The 22159-nt window shown below is 43.8% G+C and overlaps 1 protein-coding gene across 1 annotated transcript in view; it reads left to right on the forward strand.

Moving 5' to 3' along the window:
* The first annotated feature begins 2800 nt into the window (after window positions 1-2800).
* Window positions 2801-22159, forward strand: part of LOC123769684 (sodium-coupled monocarboxylate transporter 1) — a 38136-nt gene continuing 18777 nt past the window's right edge. The window contains exons 1-6 of the mRNA XM_069308693.1: window positions 2801-3143; window positions 3944-4241; window positions 4415-4548; window positions 6869-7057; window positions 14167-14321; window positions 18215-18355. Coding sequence (XP_069164794.1) covers window positions 3986-4241; window positions 4415-4548; window positions 6869-7057; window positions 14167-14321; window positions 18215-18355 — 875 coding nt within the window. The 5' untranslated portion in view covers window positions 2801-3143; window positions 3944-3985. The remainder of the gene's footprint in view (window positions 3144-3943; window positions 4242-4414; window positions 4549-6868; window positions 7058-14166; window positions 14322-18214; window positions 18356-22159) is intronic.

Below are 22159 nucleotides of genomic sequence, written 5' to 3' on the forward strand. Positions count from 1 at the left end.
GAAATTTGATTATTTCAGAGTAAAAATAGGTTTGATCATGTTCTACGTGTAGCACCAACATTATAGTAAGTAAATATACCATATTTCTTCATTACTTACGTAATGCTAGGACGATTTGTGTAGTTTTGGGCCGATTTGGGTAATTCTATGGACCGGGGTCGCCGCCTCATCCCAGTGTCGCCACCCACCAGCCCCCAAGTGGGGTGTGGGGGGTGATGGGAGGAGGCTCTCGTGCTGCCTACAGTGATGTTAGTGGAAAGTTAGTGCGTTCATAAGCAAATCGGCGAGTGTAGTGTTAAAAAGAAAGTGCACTAGTGATTTCCCCGAGTGTTGATAGTGTGTAACAAGTGTGACGGCGGCCTCCCTCGCGTGCGCCCCCCACCCTCCACCACCCCAGTCCGCCATTTATTTGAACTTTTGTATTTACCATTATTTAATTAACAATATGGCTTCACATATTTTAAATAATTTTAAAAAAATTATAATTGTAATTTTAATTTTCATAAAGCCTAATTAAAAAATATAATAAATTTTTAAAATGTTGTTTTTAAATCGTTTTATAAACCAAACATGTTTGTTGGGTACAAACAAACATGAGATGCCTAAAATGAGAGGGAATGTCAGAGTTTAAGCAGACTGTAATACTTTGAGATTACCAGAGACCAGGGAAGTGCTTGCTCGATATGGACATGATAAAGACCATAGGACCAAACAAGACCTCACTCTGGATACCAAGAACTATGAAGCCTCGATTACTAATATACAAGAGTTTACATTCTTGTAAAGCCACTAGTACGCGTAGCGTTTCGGGCAGGTCCTTAATCCTAAGTTTCCCTGGAATACGACCCCGCCAAATCGTTTAACAACCAGGTACCCATTCACTGCTGGGCGAACAGAGGCTACAGTTAAGGATTGGCGCCCGGTCAATCCTCCCCGGCCAGGATATATATAACAAGCCACGACAGACGGACAAGGAAGCCTCAAGAAGGCTGGAAGACATTATACAAGTTGTTCCAGCATTCAAAAAGAAAGATAAGCAGGAGGCACTAAATTACAGATCATATTATGCAAGATAATTGTGAGAAGTGCCCGTATGAAGAAACAACAGCATTGGTTCATGAATGGTAAATCTTGCTTCACAAAACTGGTAAAACAAGGCAGTGTAAAATAGGATGTTTTTATACATGTCACGTTCTAATTAAAGTTTCCAAGCATTGTTTTCGAGACATTGCTCATAATTGGCAAGTCTATTTTTATTTATGATATTATTAACGCGTATAGCGAAATCAAAACGCCAGACATATTCAGATCTTCAGACAAAGTTCCTTTTTTACAGAAGTTTGTGATAAAATATTATAGACGGCTTGGTAAGAGTTTGAAAACCGGCTATCTGGATGTAAACAAACTATAGTTCTAAATAGCAATGCTTTGGAATAGCTGCATGTGAAGTGCTACGTCAGGGGCTCACCTTTAGCATCAGTTTTTTATTTATATAAATGACATCGGTATTAGAATATACTGTGCAATATACAAAATTACCCATTTCACAAAACTAGGGGACAAAGTTACAACACCAATAAACTGAGAAATAGAGGTTACACAGATAGGTTTAATGCAGATAAGTTCAACATTGACAAATGTACAGTTATATATAACGGAAAAATAGTCAAGCTATTTAATGAACGTCATAAAGCTACTGAATGTATAAATGAAGAAAGAAAGCTGGGAGTGATAGTGGGTATGGTGACCTTATGCCAAGTAAGCAGTATTGGGCTTACTTAGGCTTTACAAACTAGCCAATACAATATTGGGTTCCATTTCTTGATCTTTCGAGGTTTTCTCTGAGAAAGTCATCCTCACAGTTTCGGTCACCATATATAAGAAAGAATGTTGACAAATTGTATGACATCAAGACTTAACGATTAAGATGATACAAAGATTTAGATATAAATCGTTTAGCATACAAAACCGGTTTTAAAGGACTGAATTGTTCAATCTTGAATAGGAAAAAATATAAGAGGGGATTTGATAAAATTATTTAAGAGTATCAAAGGATATAACCATCTTGACTCACCACAATACTCTAATATTACACTAAAAACACACAACAACGGAATAAAAATTATATACAGTACAAATATTATAACTCCAAGGAAGCCAAAATGTTTGTCTGTAATCAAACGTAAACATGGAATAGCTTATCCAATTGATAAAATTAAAAGGGACCTCGTGTATACATATACAAAATCATTCGACCTCAGTAAGCCTATTAACAGATTTCTGTCCCTAACAGTGGGAACCTGCAGCTTACATTGTACTACCCAAAACTTCCCATAAACACACAGCCTTGTTAAATCTAAGGATTATGCTGTTTGAGTTAATTTGCATTATGTAATGTAGTATAGGTGCAATGCAACCATTAATGTCAGCTTGGAAACTAGAGAGAAGCGAACAAGACATCAATAGTTGTCAGTTTGTAAAGTATAATATAATTAAGTAAAAATTAGGCAAACTATAATATAATTAGGTAAAAATTAGGCAAACTATATTATAATTAGGTAAAAATCTGTAAGGTCGAACACAGCCCGACACAAGACTGGTTATCTACAGGACAGTTGGCAAGCCAGAATGCAGCTACAAGTACGAGAAAGGAGGTAACTCGCACACAAATAATGAATTTCAAATTTGGTGCGTGTCCTTGGCAGAGGAGAGCAGAGGCGCATGTGCCGAGGGCAATTACAATGAAATTTGCTGCAATACACACTCACAACATCACCCACACTACCACCAACAACACAACCATCACCATCCCACCACTCACCTGCCTGCGCCACCATCACCACTACACACCTGCCGTCGCTCCCGCTTGCCATACGACACCACCACCACCACTGCCGACCTGCCGGCACCTCCACCACCTGCTGTCGCCACCACCACTACCCACCTGCTGTCGCCACCACCACTACCCACCTGCTGTCGCCACCACCACTACCCATCTGATGTCGCCACCGCCATCGGTGCCCAGCTGCTAGCGTCACCAACCATCACAACTACCATACCACCACCACTCGCCTTCCACTGACTATATACTAGATGAGAACTGAGGTCTCCGAGCCTCCAACATCTGCGCCTACTGTTGACAGGTTTGTTTACTTCTTGGAAAATATTGATTAATAAGAGATTTATTTGTTATTACTAAAGGCTATTCGTTATCACTAACGAATTTTCCCATATTCTTTCTCAGTATATTGTAAGCTGTTTATAGAAGAAAGGAATGCGACTTTTATATTTTTATATTTTTATATTTTTACTTTAGCAAAGCCTTTGTTAATATACCTCATGAGAGATAAATTAAAACGTTAGAAGCATATATTTATGGGTGTTATTCTACGTTGGATTCTGGCTCCGGGTTTATAAAGAAGGCAAGGGGTTAGCATAAATGGAGGTAAGTCCGAATGAGAGACTTATAAGTGGAATGCACCAGGACTCTGTCCCTGGGGCATTCCTTAGTCCCTATTGTTTACCTTATATAAGAACAATTTAGACATAGGATTTAACATTAATAACAAATTTGAAGAGGATACAAAAATAGGGCGGGTATAAATTCTGAAGACACAAAATTGTATCTTTTTAGGCTTTCAACATGGACGAGATTGATAGATACATTTTAATGCTGAAAAATGGAAAGTTCTGAATATTGGTAATGCTAACAGCGTTACCAGATAACTAATGGATTATATTGAAATTGTGAAATTTAAATTCAAGAAAGAGTTAAGTTTGTATTCTGATGCCTAACCGTATCAGTTGGCATCTTTCTACCACTGAAAGTATTGTCTCAGCTGGCGTTCCAACTCCACTACATCAGTCACGGATGTGCCAGTGTTCAACAATATGCTTGTGTAATCAACGTGATATCTTCTATGCTCTTCTGTGCTTTAAACAGCTGTGGTAGCGCCCCTGGGGAAACGCTTGGTCTCTGCTGAGGATGGACGGGACTGACCCGCAGGCGGAGGGGGAGCCGATGTCCCCTGACCCGATGTCAGGGTCGAAGTTCACTGTGGTGGACTATGGGGTGTTCGGGCTGCTGCTGGTGGTGTCGGCGGGTATCGGGGTGTACAGTGCCTTGAGAGGCCTCGGCGTCAGCTCCACCCAGCAGTACCTGCTCGGGGGACGCCACATGCCCGTCCTCCCCGTGGCTCTCTCGCTCCTCGGGGGAGCTATATCCGCGATATCAATACTTGGTAAGTATATGTATAATACAGTTTTATTGAGGTGTTAAGTTGATTAGTGTTAAGACGTGTATATTAGCGTCTGATTACATATATACATTCGTGCAGCTGTGACTGATGACGTGTATGAGTGTGTGGGTTCGAGGTTAATTAACGACGTGTGTAACGGTGCGTACCGCCCACAGGTAACGCCACGGAGATGTACTTCTACGGTACGCAGCTGACGATGAGCCTGTTTGGTAACATATTTGGCGTACTGATGATCAGGAACGTTATATTACCGGTCCTGTACCCTCTCCATCTCGTCTCCATATTTGAGGTGAGCCTAGTAACTCTAGCACTATTGATTGATTGTTGCCGCCGAAGGCGGCTAGTTTATTGTGCACCCCATACTCATCCTGTGAGCGGTAGCGCAAAAGCATTACTGAGGGCACAAAAGGTCTTTATCAGACCTCATCTTAGATTATTACATAAACAATTTCTTCAATCCTTCACACCTTATAGATACGCTTAGTGTCATCCTGGCACTGTGTTTGGGAGTCAGCCTGGCACTGTGCTTGGTGTCAGCCTGGCCCTGTGTTTGGGGGGTCAGTCTGGCACTGTGCTTTGGATCAGTCTGGCACCGTGCTAAGTGTCAACTGGCATTGAGATGAGTTAGTCAGGTACTGTGCTTGGGGTTAGTCTGGCACTGTGGTTGGGGTAAGTCTGGCACTGTGCTTGGGTCACCTTGGCGCTATAGTTGGGGAAGCCTGCCATTGTGCTGTGGTTGCCTAGTTCATAAGGAGGTTGGTTCTGGTGGCTTAGCTCAGAAGCGGTTAGTTTTTATGTATTTGAATAGGATAGGTGCTTAGTTCAGAACAGGATAGTGATGGTAGCTTATTTACGAATAGCTTAGTGTTGGTGGCTTAGTTCAGAATAGGTTAGTGTTGAAGGCTTAGGTCAAAATAGTCTAATGTTGGTGGCTTAGTTCAGAATAGGCTAGTGTTGTTGGCTTAGTTTAGAAGAGACTAGTGTTGTTGATTAGTTCAGAATAGGCTAGTATTGGCGGTTTGTTCAAAAGAAGCTAGTGCATGTTACTTAGTTTAGAAGAGGTTGGTGTTGAGGGTTCGGTTCAGAAGAGACTAGTGTTGGGCCTTAGTTCAGAACATGTAAGTGTTTGTGGCTTAGTTCAGTAGAGGCTAATGCAGGTGTCTTAGTTCAGAAGAGACTAGTATCGATGGCTTTTGGAAGTTTGGAAGTTTGGAAGAAGCGTGTTTTGGCGTTTTAGTTCAGGAGATGCTATTGTTGCTAACATAGTTTAGAAGAGGCTAGTGTTAGTGGCTCAGTTCAATTTCTCTCTTTAACGAATTCATATATTTTGTTTTTTGGAGGTTTATGTTTCCTTGACTTCATTTCAAAACATATTGATCTACAACTTTCACATATTCGAATACGAATGCCAAGCAGTCTTAATTAAAACTTACAAGATATGCCATAAATTCGAAGCCCTATATACATTGTCGAGAACTTTAACTTCACATTTCTGTATGAACAGAATTTTAAACTTTGAGACACTAAAATATTCAGTTTCCGACCGATTCTCACCATTTTTACATATTATGTGCTAAGTTCTTGGTACTAAGGTGCTCTTGATGTCGTTTAGTCATGAAGCCATAACGTTCGGAGTTATAAATTTTTTGGGTCTAAATTTTGCACACATTTGGATGACAACATTGAAAAAATGTTTTACAGTAAACTATATTCTCAAACAATATTTTGCTACAAGAAACATGACAATTATATGCCACTCTGAGACCATAATGATTAAAATATCAATTGGTTACATATTAATATTTTGACACTAAATATGAAATTGTTATTTTTTTTCTATTTTATTTTATTTTTTTTCTGTTCATGGTATGATGTTGATCCCTTTGGAAAAGTTGGAGCATTTGCCATGAAGATATTACTAATAATGAATTGAGTGTGTTTGAGGAAATTTCGGTGTACCGTCACCGAGCCCCTTAAATGCTGCTCAAATGTTCACCAGAGTTCGTTGTTACCCTGTTTAGGTGCGCCTCCGGTGTTAGTGTTGCATTTGTATAAACCCCCAAATGTTTTTTTCACTTTCCAATTCCTGTAGTTGCCTTTCCCGAATGGAGTAGATACCTCCTGGTCTCCTCTCTCCCTCTCTTTCCCATCTTAATTTTCTTACACTTGTTGGGACTGAATTGCATTTGTTTGCGCATTCCTGGAGTTTGTCAAGGTCTTCCTGTAATTATCTGTAGTTCTCCTAGCCTTTTACATTCTTCATTAATTATTAACTTTGCACCATCTTCAAACGTTGACATGTAGAGCTCTCTAACTTAGGTGGGTCATTCACATGAATATGTTGCCTCAACAAGTATTTTAAAATTGTATCGGCCAGTTTTGCTCCTCATGTTGCGTCACCTACATTAGAATCCTTCGTTACCTAGTTTTTTTTACCTCAGATTAAAATGACCACGTATTTTAATTCTCCTCATGCCTCCTTTTCCACTCTGGTTGTCTATTTTATTTATTTTACGCAGCTCAAGTGTTTGTTTAAAGGTTAATGAATGCAATGGATAATATCTACCGAAACCTGAAGACTAATCCTCATTTAACTTCCCTCCTTACAGTATATAGAGATGCGGTTCCAGTCACGAACGCTGCGCAAGACGGCGACAGTAATTCAGGTACTGGCATCGTTCGTGTACTCTGGGATATGCCTGTACGCGCCTTCCATCACCCTATCCTCCGTCACCAGCCTTCCCATCTGGGCCTCCATCGTCACAATGGGCCTCGTCTGCGCCTTCTACACTACCATCGTAAGCTGACCCTCTTGCATACCTGACCTCACTCTAACTACCCTTTAGGTATACATACATATACAAACATACTTACATTTAAGTATTATGGATACATCACGTCTCGTGATTTCTTTGTGCAAAAATATGAAAATAACAAAATGCTCCATTGGGCCTTGCAGTATTGCACTATATGAATTTGCAACATTGCGTGCTACATTTGGCCTTGCGATATTGCATACTATTTTTGGAATTGGAACATTGCATACTACATTTGTGACATTGCAAAGTATAAATTTTCAACATTGCAAAGACATAATACAAGCATTATTTCTTAATTAAGATGATCATATTGAGTGGAAGAAGGGCATGCACCCTGGGGGCAAGTAGGCAAAGGGACGGCCATCACGTGTTTGTGGCCACCAGTGTGAGTGACGGGCCACCAGTGTGAGTGACGGGCCACCAGTGAGTGACGGGCCACCAGTGTGAGTGACGGGCCACCACGTGTTTGTAGCCACCAGTGTGAGTGACGGGCCACCACGTGTTTGTGGCCACCAGTGTGAGTGACGGGCCACCAGTGTGAGTGACGGGCCACCACGTGTTTGTAGCCACCAGTGTGAGTGACGGGCCACCAGTGTGAGTGACGGGCCACCAGTGTGAGTGACGGGCCACCAGTGTGAGTGACGGGCCACCAGTGTGAGTGACGGGCCACCACGTGTTTGTGGCCACCAGTGTGAGTGACGGGCCACCACGTGTTTGTGGCCACCAGTGTGAGTGACGGGCCACCACGTGTTCGTGGCCACCAGTGTGAGTGACGGGCCACCACGTGTTTGTGGCCACCAGTGTGAGTGACGGGCCACCACGTGTTTGTGGCCACCAGTGTGAGTGACGGGCCACCAGTGTGAGTGACGGGCCACCAGTGTGAGTGACGGGCCACCAGTGTGAGTGACGGGCCACCAGTGTGAGTGACGGGCCACCAGTGTGAGTGACGGGCCACCAGTGTGAGTGACGGGCCACCAGTGTGAGTGACGGGCCACCACGTGTTTGTGGCCACCAGTGTGAGTGACGGGCCATCACGTGTTTGTGGCCACCAGTGTGAGTGACGGGCCACCAGTGTGAGTGACGGGCCACCACGTGTTTGTGGCCACCAGTGTGAGTGACGGGCCACCAGTGTGAGTGACGGGCCACCAGTGTGAGTGACGGGCCACCAGTGTGAGTGACGGGCCACCAGTGTGAGTGACGGGCCACCAGTGTGAGTGACGGGCCACCAGTGTGAGTGACGGGCCACCACGTGTTTGTGGCCACCAGTGTGAGCAAACTTTTTAGGAAAATATATAGTTTTATTCCGATGTATATTAGACAAGCAGTAAGGTGACTAGTAAAGGTACATTTAATGAATAGACTTACCTGTTTATGGAAGGTCAGTTGAAGGTTTAGAGTGTGAGTGGTAGTTGTCCGGAATGTATGTTTTGTTATCAGATTGATTGATGATTGATGAAGATTAAGCCACCCAAGAGGTGGCACGGGCATGAATAGCCCGTAAGTGGTACAATATTTTTTTTTCAGTATTCTGAGTTTGCATATAACCATCAAACTGTTATCGCGGCGGAGGTTACTGCTTCCCGCCAAACACACACCGAAACTACGACGTTGGTACAACGTTCGAACAAGTTTTAACACCTGACCAGTTATAACAACCAATATAGCAAGTTGTAACAACGTTCTAATACGTCATAAACACGTTAAGCCAAGATGTAACAACTTTATTACAAGTTGTAACAAGCGGAAAATAGAAGCAGTTACGGTTTGTGTTTCCAGGGTTCACAGTCTTTATGAGGGTGTCTAGCTGCTGGACACCTTTGTTGACCAGGAGAGTGGCTGTGTTGATGGCTTCAGGGTGGCCACTGCATGATTCAGGAACTCTTAAAGCTCTTCTAAGGTCATTGGTTGCTTCACATTCCAGAAGATAGTGAAGTAATGGCTTTTCTGTGACAGTTTGGCAGAAGATGCACTCTCTCTGTCGGGGTTCACCAATCTCCCAGTTGCATCTGTAACCTAGACGTAGTCTATATAACCTAACTGCTATTTCCCTGTGGATTCCTTTTGCGATATTTAACCTTTCTAATTTGGTTGCCTGAAGATACCATGTTGCAGATGGCGAACCTTCAGCTATTCTCTGGTGTAGGTCGGCTTTGTTGAGATGTGAGAGTTTTTTGGTGATGATGTTTTTTATGTTCTCTAGGCTGGGTTGAATTGTTTTATGTATCACTGGATGACGAGTTGCCAATTTAGCAATTTCATCAGCTTTTTCATTTAATGGGATTCCAATATGGGATGGGATCCAGTTTAAAGTTATGTTGAGTCCTTTGCCTTTAGCGACTGCTCCAAGATACAAAATGGTGGTAATTATTTCCACGTTATCTTTCCACTGTTTTTGTCCTAGTAAAGTCTGTGCAGCTTTTGAGTCTGTGTGTATGATTGCATTTTGAGTGTTTTGTGCAATCACATATGCGAATGCCTGTTGTATGGCAAACAGCTCAGTTTGGGTTGATGATACTAGTCCTCCCAGTCTCCAATATGCCTGTACGCTGGCCGTACAAAGAGCAGCGCCAGCACTCTCATATTCTGTGTCCACCGATCCGTCTGTGAAGATGTGGGTGGCTCCTGCTACTGCTATGCTATACATTTGCTCTTCTATTATGCGCCTTAGGATTGTCGGATCATAGGCAGCCTTTTTCATTGGGAGACTTTCTATTACTATTTTGAAAGTAGGCTCTTCCCACGGCGCGGAAGGAGTGTAATTTGGGTGTGGATGATCACCCTCTCTATCAAGAATCATGTTTTTTAAATGTAGTCTGTTTAGGACTTTTCCTGCTCTTGCAACCCAAGAGTTTCCATTGTTTTGGCCTAGTCCAACCACCAAGGCCTGCCGTACTGGGATTGGATCAGAAGAAATAATTATCTTACTGATAATTGTAGCTGTCCTTTGTGATATTCTTTCTTGTAGAGAGGGCAAACCCAACTCCAGTCTAAGAGTTTCAAGCCTGGTCCGCATGGGGGCTCCCAGTGCGGCTCTCATAGCATTGTTTTGGGCAACTTCAAGCTTTTTCCACTGTTGGTGTGATAGATTTGTGAGTGCAGGTGCGGCATAATCGATCACTGATCTGACTGCCTGTACAGAGTATGTGCGAAGGACTTGCAGATTGGCTCCTCCAGAAAGGGAGGTTAGCGACCTGAGAATTGCCGTCCGGGCCGCAGTTCGCTCTCTCAAGTAATTGACCTCAGCATTAAAATTCATGTGTGTGTGTCCAGGATGATTCCTAGATACTGATAGGTGTCGACCCATTCAATTGGTTGACCCTGTACTGTGTTTTGTTATCATATATGTGGAGGGTAATATATTGCTCACCTCTCCATTACCTGCTGTCCCCACTCCCCCACCACCACACTCCCCCCGTCCCGTACCAGCGTCATCTGTCCTGCAGCCCCCCTCCCCCCACCACACTCCCCCATCCCATACCAGCACCATCTGTCCTGCAGCCCCCCCTCCCCCCACCAGACTCCCCCATCCCATACCAGCGTCATCTGTCCTGCAGCCCCCCCTCCCCCCACCACACTCCCCCATCCTGTATCAGCACCATCTGTCCTGCAGCCCCCCTCCCCCCACTACACTCCCCCCTCCTGTATCAGCACCATCTGTCCTGCAGCCCCCCCCAATCATTATCTTGACCCCTTCCAAGGGCTATATATGTAAGTTTTTTTTTTTTAGTTTTTTTTTTTTTACATGCAAGCATGCGTATAATGTACAATAAAAACAGAACAAATATAACATATAACAAAAGTACAAAGCACACATATGTGCAAGGACAAATGAACAAATCAATAGAAGACCAGCCAGAAGGGCTGACCACAAAACAAAAATGCATATACAAACATAACACAAATATAAACACAGCGTAAGACAAACATAAGGGAAAACCCCAGGACAAAATGCACACAAAACAAGTCTGCTAACACCTCAAACACATACAGAGAGGCGAGAAACATACAAGAATATGTACAATAACAATAAAGAAAACAGATCCGCCAAAACAAGCGGAAGGCAAAACAAAGTGGCAAAACATAACAGAGCACACCCCAACAGCCTGAAGGGCACACAATGACAAACAAGCGCACACGACATCCACAACCGAACACACAAACGCATAGGAACCGCACACCCCCCCCCCCCACTAGCCATACAAGAAAACCCACAATACAAACCGGAGCACGCAGGAACCGGGAAACAATACCCACCCCACCCACTCACATACACACCCCACAACCATGCACACCACAGGCAACACAAAATACATAGAAATCACTTGCGAGGAGCAACGTGAGAAATGTACTTCTCCGGGAAAAGATCACGAGGATACTTCGCCTTGCAAGCTTCCCAGACAAGATCTTCATGGTCGGTAGGGTTTTTGATCCCCCGCTCTCGAGCGGGTATCATAAACTCAGGAACATCTATATCCGGCGGCATCGGCCAATGCCTAAGGTCACTGACGCAAGTCGCATATCGAGGCTGGGGAGCGCCATCCACGCCCTTCGAGGAAGCAGACGACACTGGAGAAGCGGACGAGGGTCGCCGAGCCTGCCACGCCTTCGCCATCGGAGCAGGGGCCGGACGCTGAAACGATAGCACCTCCACGAATACCGCAGGAGACACGGAAGGGACTGCAGGAAACGGAAGAGGCGGCAAGACCGCTGCCGAGGAAACGGGTAACGAGAAAGGGGCCACAGAACATCCAGAGCGAGCATCCTTTCTCAACATCACTACCAGGCCACCCCGCTCACCACCAACTACAGCAGGGGAAACCACTGCCCACGAAGAACCGGAGCCATCCGACGCAGGCAACGCACCTGAAGCAGGACCCTCGGACCCCGGACCAGAAGTTGAGGCCAAAACGTCGGCACCGGCATCCTCAGGCAAGTGTACCTCCGCCTCCACCGTAGTGTGCACCACATCCGGAGCCACTCCACCGTCAACGGAAGGACGACACTCGTCGAAGTCGCCAACTTCAGCCCACGCAGAAGAACGCCGGGAACGCTTAGGCTCGGGCCGCACATCATCAGACCCGGAGGCAGACTCAGCGACCCGCGCAGCACCAGCCGAGCGAACCGACGCACGCCGCAGTACGGCAGCCTCCTCAACCACACGGGGCACCAGGCCAGGCACTGGAGGGAATGCCGGATCCACCCCAGCTCCCAGCACAGCCGGAACAGACGGCGAGGGAGCAGGGACCGGGACAGACACAGCAGAGGAAGAACTGGAAGACAAGGGGTCCAAGCAAACGGCAGTCGGAAGAGGCTCAGGGACACCAGCCGGAGCGGGCTGAGCACTAGGCGAGGACACAACCTCCGGAGGAGACGCGGCAACAACAGGGGGCGCAACAGCCGATACAGAGGGCACCTCCTCAGCCGAAGAGACGTCCACACCCACCGAATCATCCCCCACAGGAAGGGGCGGAAAATCCTCCTCACTGAAGAGATTCACTGGTGCAACAGCAGGCGCAGAACAGTCAGCAGCCTGATGGCCCAAAAGACCACAACGATAACACATCCGCGGCTGACGGGCGTAAAACACCCGAACGTTGTACCCCATAAGGCGCACAGAGGACGGAATATCCGCCCGGAGTCTCATGCCCAGGGTGCGAATGTTAGACCTCACACCCTTAAGAGGACTAGAAGACACCACGTTCACTCTCACACTAACAACTGCGCCAAACCGGCCGAAATACCACCGTAGCAGAGCCTCTGGAAACTCCAAGGGAGCCCCATGCACACTGATGTAAGTAAGTGCACCACTTCTATCAGAGAGGGTTACAGTGCCCGCACCATCCGGCAGGGGTAGTGTCCGCCCCTCGTATCGCCGCAGAAAATCGCGATACACCACCTCCTCTGCGAACTTCACAATTGCCCTACGGGCCATTACCAACTCGACCCCATAAATCGCAAACACAGAGACAGAGAGCATTTCACAAGCCAGGGCAATCTCCGGGTAACCAGCCCGCACAGAGAACTCTAGTCCCACAGACTGAGCCCGGACGACAGGGGGTAGAGGGACCCCCATCGTAACGCCACGTCAGCACAGGCGAGCAGACACACACCCGCCCCCAACCAGCCGAAACGGGCAAAAAACCTCTGATATGTAAGTGGTAAGGAACAGGCAAAATCTACTGTTATGCAAGAGATAACCATTACAATATTTTTGCCACATTTAGCTAAGAGACGTTCTGCATGCTACAGGTATCTGTGGGTGACTCTTTCCAGAGAAACAGAGCAGTCAAAGTCTACAGTAATTGTTGTGCTTGCCTTAATTAACACATTTCCATATTCTTAATGACATAAAAGATCCCCCATGTTGTCCTCTCAACTGTTATTTTGCCATTAAACACAACAGCTTTCTAAGTGTCTGTGAATTTAGCTCTTAAATTTTGATTTATGTTCAGTTGTGAACAAGAAAGTTCAGTCATGAAGACTCCTGTGCATCTATTGAGCCTGCGTGTTCTTCTGGCGAACTCGTTATTGATCATTCCTTTTGATAAAGCCAATCCCATTGATTTCAGTGTCAAAATAGTAAATCAAAAACTGTTCTTATGGAATTTCCTGTTCTTTACCTAACCTTGTTTTACCTTCCTAATATAACACATTGATTTCTATTCACCTGGGCTGTAGAAGACTTGAACCGTGGACCCCACACACGTGAGGCCGAAGCTCTATCGATATCGACTCTATTGAAGCACTATGTGCTCTTTTATACTATATTGCTGTTCTTTCACTATATATCATACTCTCCTTATTCAAATAAACGTTGCTGGTAATCTGTGCCAGTAGAGTATTTACCTCCAGCTTAACTCTGAAACTGCACCTTTGATGATAACACTATCTCTCCTTAATCCCAAGTTATCAGTTTTTACAACTGGAATGATATTCTACTCCTGTGAAATTTTACATATATGAATTATGAAGATATTTCTCAGTATTAATTTGTGATACTTGTTTATGATGTGTAAATAACACTAGGAGCTTTTTCCTGTTATTGTGTGTGTGTGTTCGCCTGCAGCGAGACTTTGTGTGTTGCACAGGGCGGGGTGAAGGCGGTGGTGTACACAGACGTGGTACAGACGCTGCTGATGTTCGGTGGAGTGTTAGTGGTGTCCGTGATCTGCTGCCTGGACTTGGGCGGCCCCGCAGGCGTCTGGGATATCGCTGACCAAGGAGGACGCATTGAGTTCTTCAAGTGAGTGATGAGTCGGACTTGCACCTGGTCTATTTTGCTTGTTTTTTTTAATATATGTTTGTGTATTTACTAGTTGTATTTACTGCTTGGGCTTTCAGGATCGAACTGTTAGTTCTTGGATCCCGCCTTTCTAGCCGTCAGTTGTCAAGTGTACTGACTCCCGACCTATTTTCCTGTATCATATATACAACATATATTTGTGGAAAATCCTAGTAGCTTTAATTCTTTTTTAATTCTGTAAATACTAAAATATTTTTACTTATTTTTTAATTGACTTTAATATTATAATTTTATCTGATTATTTTTTGGTTAGTTCTTAGTAATAAGTTAGTTAATTAAGCAAGTAAGTAATTAAGTGAGTGGACTGTATGTACTGATTCAGCTGCCTGAATTTATCTTACATAATTGCAGGGACAATTTGTAGCTTAAACCACTTTGAGATGGCTCCTTCATAAACCACAAATTATTTACCTAATCTTCAATATATAAATTATAAATCACACCACATATGGTAGTCTAATCTACTATTATTATAGCAATAATAAATTTATAATTACTAATACTATGTCTACAGTATTGTACAAAAAAGTGGCTTAGCTGTTCCTGTTGATGGGGCCTGCTAAGGCTGTGTAATTGTAGCCTCAAAATTGGGTGTGGCTCTGAGTGCCATGTAATGGTGGCTGTCTGGAGGCCTACAAAGCTTGATGGACAGTTAATGGAAGCAATTTCTATAATTATGTTGGGAGCCAGCTTCCCAACTTCCCTCACAATTACCTGTTTGGGATGTAAGGAATTAATAAAGGTTCCCTAAACATATAATTACAGGTATGACATGTAATATGAGTGTGTAGAGCTGAGTACGCAAGTGTTGGTGGTTTTCACCCACATTATAACCATCTACCCTATTTATGAATAAACCGGCCCAATTTATACAAAAATACTTGGTAAGATGGATACTGGTGTTCCTGTGGTTGTATAGGTATTGTTGTTGTAGATCTCTTGGGATAGAGTATGTCTATCGTGCGAGACTAGTATCACAATTCTCTGGAACACTCTCCTGTCATTTGTTATATTCTCACTGTGAAGTGACGCTCCCTCCCTCCTTGTTCAAATGTTTTGAACATTTTGAACATTAGTAGTGCAGGAACTGAACCTTGAAGTACTCTGAAAGTTACATTTTCCAGGCTGATAAGTTGCCTCTGATCACTGCTCCTATTTGTCTCTTCGTTATAAAATTTTACCCAATTCAGTAGACTGCCTGTCACTCTTCCAATATACTAATTCCTATAACAGTCTCTTGCGTGTAACCCTGTCAAAGTTTTTTTTTTTGGTCTAGATATATTATAGTTTTTTCTTGCAAGATCTAAGTGACTGTATCATAAAACCTAAGATAATTTTTTGCACCAAACCTTCTCGTTGGAGAAAGGATGTTTGTAGGTTTGGCCTCTTCCTATAGTGATTCCATTCTTTTGTGTTTTATACTCTGGCCCCGTTGCCTTTTCTACAAACCCAATCCTCTTGTCTATATTTGCTTCTCTACTTTGGTAAAAATGTTTGGAGCTATCATTATATATATTATAGTTTTTTCTTGCAAGATCTAAGTGACTGTATCATAAAACCTAAGATAATTTTTTGCACCAAACCTTCTCGTTGGAGAAAGGATGTTTGTAGGTTTGGCCTCTTCCTATAGTGATTCCATTCTTTTGTGTTTTATACTCTGGCCCCGTTGCCTTTTCTACAAACCCAATCCTCTTGTCTATATTTGCTTCTCTACTTTGGTAAAAATGTTTGGAGCTATCATTACATATCTCCCAAAACATGGCATAAATCTATTTTCATGCCTAACAACAAACCATTCCAGACAATCCTATTTAACAACTCATTTAGACTCCATTCCCATCCTTTCTTGAAGTCGAGTTTGTCTATTGTTTCACTTTCAACGTTATCTTCTGTTATACCGTATCTTACATCTAGGAGTACATAGTCGCTCTTACCTGTTGGAGGCAGGTACTGTAGATCTATGATATATTCCTCTCTCCCTGTAAATATTAGGTCTAGTATCGATGGAACATCGCCTTCCCTGATTCTCATTAGTTTTCAACGGTTGCGTTCAACAGAACAGAGAGGTTTATTATTACATAAAAAGAAGAGCCACTCCTTCAGCCATTACCAACCCTCAGTGGTTTGTAACTACAGACCAGTGTAACTGCTCTCCATTACTGGTGAAAGCCTAGAGTCATTAATCGCTCAGCAAATTATATAATTTTGTGATCATCATCGGCTAATTTGTGATCGACAGTAAGGATTTTATAAGGTCGATCTGTTGCTGATCTCTTGCTAAATTTCTCCACTAAGTGGCTGTCAATCACTGGACGAGTCCAAGATCAGCTGTGCTGTTGCTCTAGATATTGCAAGAGCCTTTGATTGGTTCTGGCACTCTGGATTAGTAGTGAAGCATCAAGCACTAAGCATTTCAGACTCCATCATAGAGGAAATAAATGACTACATTCAAAAACAGACTCTAAAGGTTAATCTTCAATGGAGCAGAATCCGAGAGCCACTCAGTTGATTGCAGCGTTCCACAGGGTACTGGGTTTGACCAATCTGCTGTGGAATGTCTATTTGAACGATCTACTTCATCTCGTTTCTGAAGCTGAAGCCTAGGCTCATGACTGCACTCTAATCTTCACATACAGACAGGAAGAAATACCAACCGCTGCAAGAATCATTAATCGCCAACTTTCAGCGATCTTTACCCGGGGTATGAGATGGCAGGTCACATTTGCGGCTGATAAGACACTAACGATGATGATAACTAGACTGCACATGACAAATCGGACCGGCATGCAAATGGGTGGCAAAACCATGAAGTTCACAAATGGAATTGACATTTTGGGAATAAAGTTTGACTCTTCAATTACAATGAAGAGCCACGTGCTAAACCTAGTCCAGAATGCACCCAAGAAATTTTAAGCCCTATGGCGCATCTGACACCTTCTTGACAAAGCTGCAAACCCTTATATGAAGCATAAGTTTACTCTCATCTACAGTATGGACCATTCTGGGTTGCCTGCCCCCCATCATTCATCAGAATTTTGGACAAAGTGGAGAGCCGTACAAGAAAACTTATATCTAGTCTTGATCAAGTCTAGTGGGAAGAGCCTGAACATTAGTGCCTGCAACACCGTCGTGACATTGGTGGTCATTCTGTTATGTACAAGGCCAATATTTTCAAAGTTCTGCATCTGGCCCAACTCCGTGGTAGTTAGTATCAACCAGTAGTTGACACCCGTTTCACTAGGCTCTCAACCTTCAGCAGTCTCATGCTGGAACTGCCTTTCTCAAGAACATCATCCTATCAGCGATCATTCAAACTTGCATCTGGAATTTGTTCGCTCAACAGGTTGATACATTGGAGATCAGGTCAACTGATCACATGAAGGCTCTGACACACAGTTAGCCTTAGGCTAATCCTATTCATTATATGATTGTTACCTTATGTTGTTAATAAATACAATTTATTAATACTGATGCATATAATATGTTCAGGAAATAAATGGGTCTCTAGGAGTAGGCTTCAACTGAGCTGAGGTAGGACTACAGCTCTTGCTTGCAGTTTAACCAGGTTCCTTATATGATAGTTCCTTATGTGATAGTGTCAAAGTACAGTCTCAAGAAATAAATAAATCTCTAGGAGCAGGCTTCAGATGAGCTGATGTAGCATAACAGCTCTTGCTTGCAGTTTCACTAAGTACGTCATTTGACAGCCCTTATGACCCCTAGTCATGATTAAAGAAAGAGAGAGAGTGGAGGGAGAAAAAGAGTCAGGAGATGGAGCAATAGACTCACCAAACACCTTCCTTTCCGTGTCATTCTGGTGTTGGTGGAGGCAGCACGGACCCGAGCCCCTTCGTGCGTAACACTCTCTGGTCGACGCAGGTGTTGGGGATGTATTTTACTATAAGTTTAGCTGGCATCAACCAGGCGCAGTTCCAGAGGTTCATCTCCGTCAAGAGTCTCCAGCTCTCCCAGTCGTAAGTTCACCCTTCTCAATCTGTACTTACCACTGAATACACCTATTTAGTTAAATGATAACTTTCTCTTATCTATGTAAGTTTATTTTTTTTATTAAAGTTCCTTCTTACTTTTGTATCTTAATCACATGTATATTGGTAAAAATGAAGGTGGGACAACGTAGCCCTGCAGCACTCCACTTGCCTCTGTTCTTCACTCAGACTACTCCGTTAATGCTTACTGAAACAAATCTTTGGAACAAGCGGGGAATTGACCTTGCATCACGGTGTAGTATTCAACTATTTTCCGCCCACCTCCGCTAGCAATGTTGCCACAGGCAGACCGCCTGCATACGTTATCCAGGAACTATGTAGGTTCCAGAGTAGCTGCACAAACTCTTAGGTTCTACTGGTCGAAGTAAAGCCTCACTGTAGATGGCCTCCCTAAGCCAGGTGTTCCAGTGAATGTGGTCTACTTGACTGTGAGAATCTCCTGCATAACGCCTTGGCAGGGATAATCTTGAAGGCCCACATCACATTTAATATTTAAGCATGAATTGTGCTAGAGTCATTTTCAAGATATGTAAAGGGGAGTTGCAGCATCTTCCTGAGAGAAGGCTTCACCGAAACGTTGTTTGATAACAAGTTTGTTCAATAAAACTTAAGTAATTAATTATCAATAGAAGGCACCAAACTGGGAAGGCTATGTAGCACCATCAAATGTGCAGGATAATCAGAGGGCGCTAAATATCACCAAGGATGCCAATACGAGAACAGAAATGCATAAGGCGAACGATATCAAAAGTATCCGAGTCGCCAACAATTCTATTGAGAGACAAGCGACCGCGGGGGACGGTCGGAAAACAAGACACACGCTCGTCCTGGAAGTCAGGACACTCAACAAGGATATGCACAACCGTAAGAGGGACAATGCAATTTGGACAATAAGGAGCAGGGCGGCGTTCCATTAAGTGCCCGTGAGTTAAACGGGTATGGCCAATACGTAACCTAGCCAGAGCCATTTCCCACTGCCGGTTACGGTGGCAGGAGGAAGGCCACTGGGACACATGACTCTTAAGAGTACGTAGTTTGTTACCAATAACAGAAGACCAACAACTCTGCCAGCGGGCAAGGATGGAGGCATGAATAACTGGGTAAAAGTCGGAATAAGGAATACTTTTATGGGAGATGGGACAAGCGCGGATAGCTTCCTTAGCAGCAGCATCCGCACGCTCATTTAAAGAGACACCAACATGGCTGGGAATCCAGCAAAATGCAACCGACTTAAATTTACTGGAGATAAGAAACAGCCAATGTTGAATCTCGACAACCACCGGATTGATTTAATCCGGCTGATTCAAAAGTCAGCCGGATTAAAGGACCGTAAAGCCATGAGGGCACTACGAGAGTCAACTACCACCACAATGGAGAATAGACACCGGGAAAGCAGGAGACGAAGAGCATAGAGAATAGCATAAAGTTCTGCTGTGAAGATGCTAGCCTCCGGAGGAAGGCGACACATATAAGTGTGGTCAGGAAAATCACAGAGTAGCCTACACCGTCAGCAGACTTAGACCCATTGGTGAAGATGAGAACGGAGTGGGAGTGAGAAGAAAAGTGCTCAAGGAAGAGGTGTTTCAGAACTGTAGGAGGGGTAAAAACTTTAGTGATGCGGGTCAGAGAAGTACAAAATTTGGGAAGGGGGACCCTCCACGAGGCAGGGAGGGAACAATACGAGGAGAAACATTGGTAATATGAGCTGAAAGAGAATCCTGTAAGCGAGAAAAACGCACAGAAAGAGGAAGGATGTGAAGAGGAACAGGAACTACAGGAGGGGTAAAAGTTAAAGCACGATAGAGGCGAGAGTGAGGATGCTGTAAGGGTCGCGCAAGATAGCGAAGACTGTAGCGATCATAGCGATCCTGGAGAGACCGAAAGCCAGTGTCAGCGTACAAGCTGAGGGCAGGAGTTGAACGATAAGCACCAGAGTTGAGGTGCAACCCAGTATGGTGCAAAGGATCAAGACGGCGAAGAGTAGAAGGAGAAGCAGAAGAGTATGCAGGGCAACCATAATTGAGTTTAGACAGGCCGAGAGATACCCAACACCACCCAGAGCTCTACATGGATACCCATCACCACCCAGAGCTCTACATGGATACCCAACACCACCCAGAGCTCTACATGGATACCCAACACCACCCAGAGCTCTACATGGATACCCAACACCACCCAGAGCTCTACATGGATACCCAACACCACCCAGAGCTCTACATGGATACCCAACACCACCCAGAGCTCTACATGGATACCCAACACCACCTAGTGTACCCAGAGCTCTACATGGATACTCAACACCACCCAGGGCACCCAGAGCTCTACATGGATACCCAACATCACCCAGGGCACACAGAGCTCTACATGGATACTCAACACCATCTAGTGTACCCAGAGCTCTACATGGATACTCAACACCACCCAGGGTACCCAGAGCTCTACATGGATACCCAACACCACCCAGGGCACCCAGAGCTCTACATGGATACCCAACATCACCCAGGGCACACAGAGCTCTACATGGATACCCAACACCACCTAGTGTACCCAGAGCTCTACATGGATACCCAACACCACCCAGGACACCCAGAGCTCTACATGGATACCCAACACCACCCAGGACACCCAGAGCTCTACATGGATACCCAACACCACCCAGGATGTGGGAAAAACCTGCTGGGATTGATATAAGAGGAGACTACCAGGGACTTGTACTGAACTAAATTAAAAATTTACTGTCTGCAAATTAATTCAACTAAAATCTCTAGCTAGGGTTGTAAATCCTAGATCCTCTTTTCCTAATGACAGATTGTGGGCTGTAAGGGACAGGTGGGGTGAATGATTTAGTTGATAGAAGTTCCAATCCACCTGTAGACAGGGATCTCACATCAGCTTGTATTTTATACAAGGATAAGATTTAATAAATTCAGTTATATGACTGAACACTGGCTCTGTTTAAATCAGAGATTTAAACATACATAGTCTAACCTAGCACCATAACTTACAGCCAATAGATTCTTATACTATAAACAACAAATTAAATTGTAAAAGTATAATAAATGACCTTAAATGTAGTCTAAATACTGTTAAGTAACTACTAGATTATATTCAATTAAATGAACTTATATGATAACTTAAAAATAACTAAGCAAGCAATTGATAACTTAATTTATATATTCAAATATATATGCAGACATATTCAATTTATACAGTTAGCTTGAGTGAATCTCTTCCAACGCTATGGACACTTGTGAGGTTTTTACTTATTGAGGCTGAATTCTTTCTGACACAATGGACACTCATGAGGTTCAGTGCTTGGATAAGATTCACAGCTACACTACAATTTTAATAAACTTACTGATATGTGAGGCTTAGCCTCGCTTTTTAACCAACAGACAGATTTATAGGATATTAAAACTACACAAGCATACAATTGGCCAATCATATACCAAATAACCTTCAATATACTTCTCTGCCAGTCGGGGTGCCTGTCTGACAAGGTAGGTGCCAGACTGATTAACTCTCTCTTGTTGAGTTTAGGCACGATATTTTGCTACAGCGTTGCTGTATGGTGATCTGGTAGCGTTGCTACTTGGATTTTTCTTTAACTGCGTTGCAGAAGAATGATATTTGATAAAGAATAGGAATGAAGGTGGTGGAAACCGTGTCACCGTGATCTCCACTAAACACTCTTAGTTTATATAAATGTTCTAGGATTTTCCTTGTAGATATTGTCCAGGTACTCCCCCAGTTCTAGAGAGTATTCACTGG

Source organism: Procambarus clarkii, chromosome 63 (assembly GCF_040958095.1).
Source record: "Procambarus clarkii isolate CNS0578487 chromosome 63, FALCON_Pclarkii_2.0, whole genome shotgun sequence".
Classification (NCBI taxonomy): domain Eukaryota; kingdom Metazoa; phylum Arthropoda; class Malacostraca; order Decapoda; family Cambaridae; genus Procambarus; species Procambarus clarkii.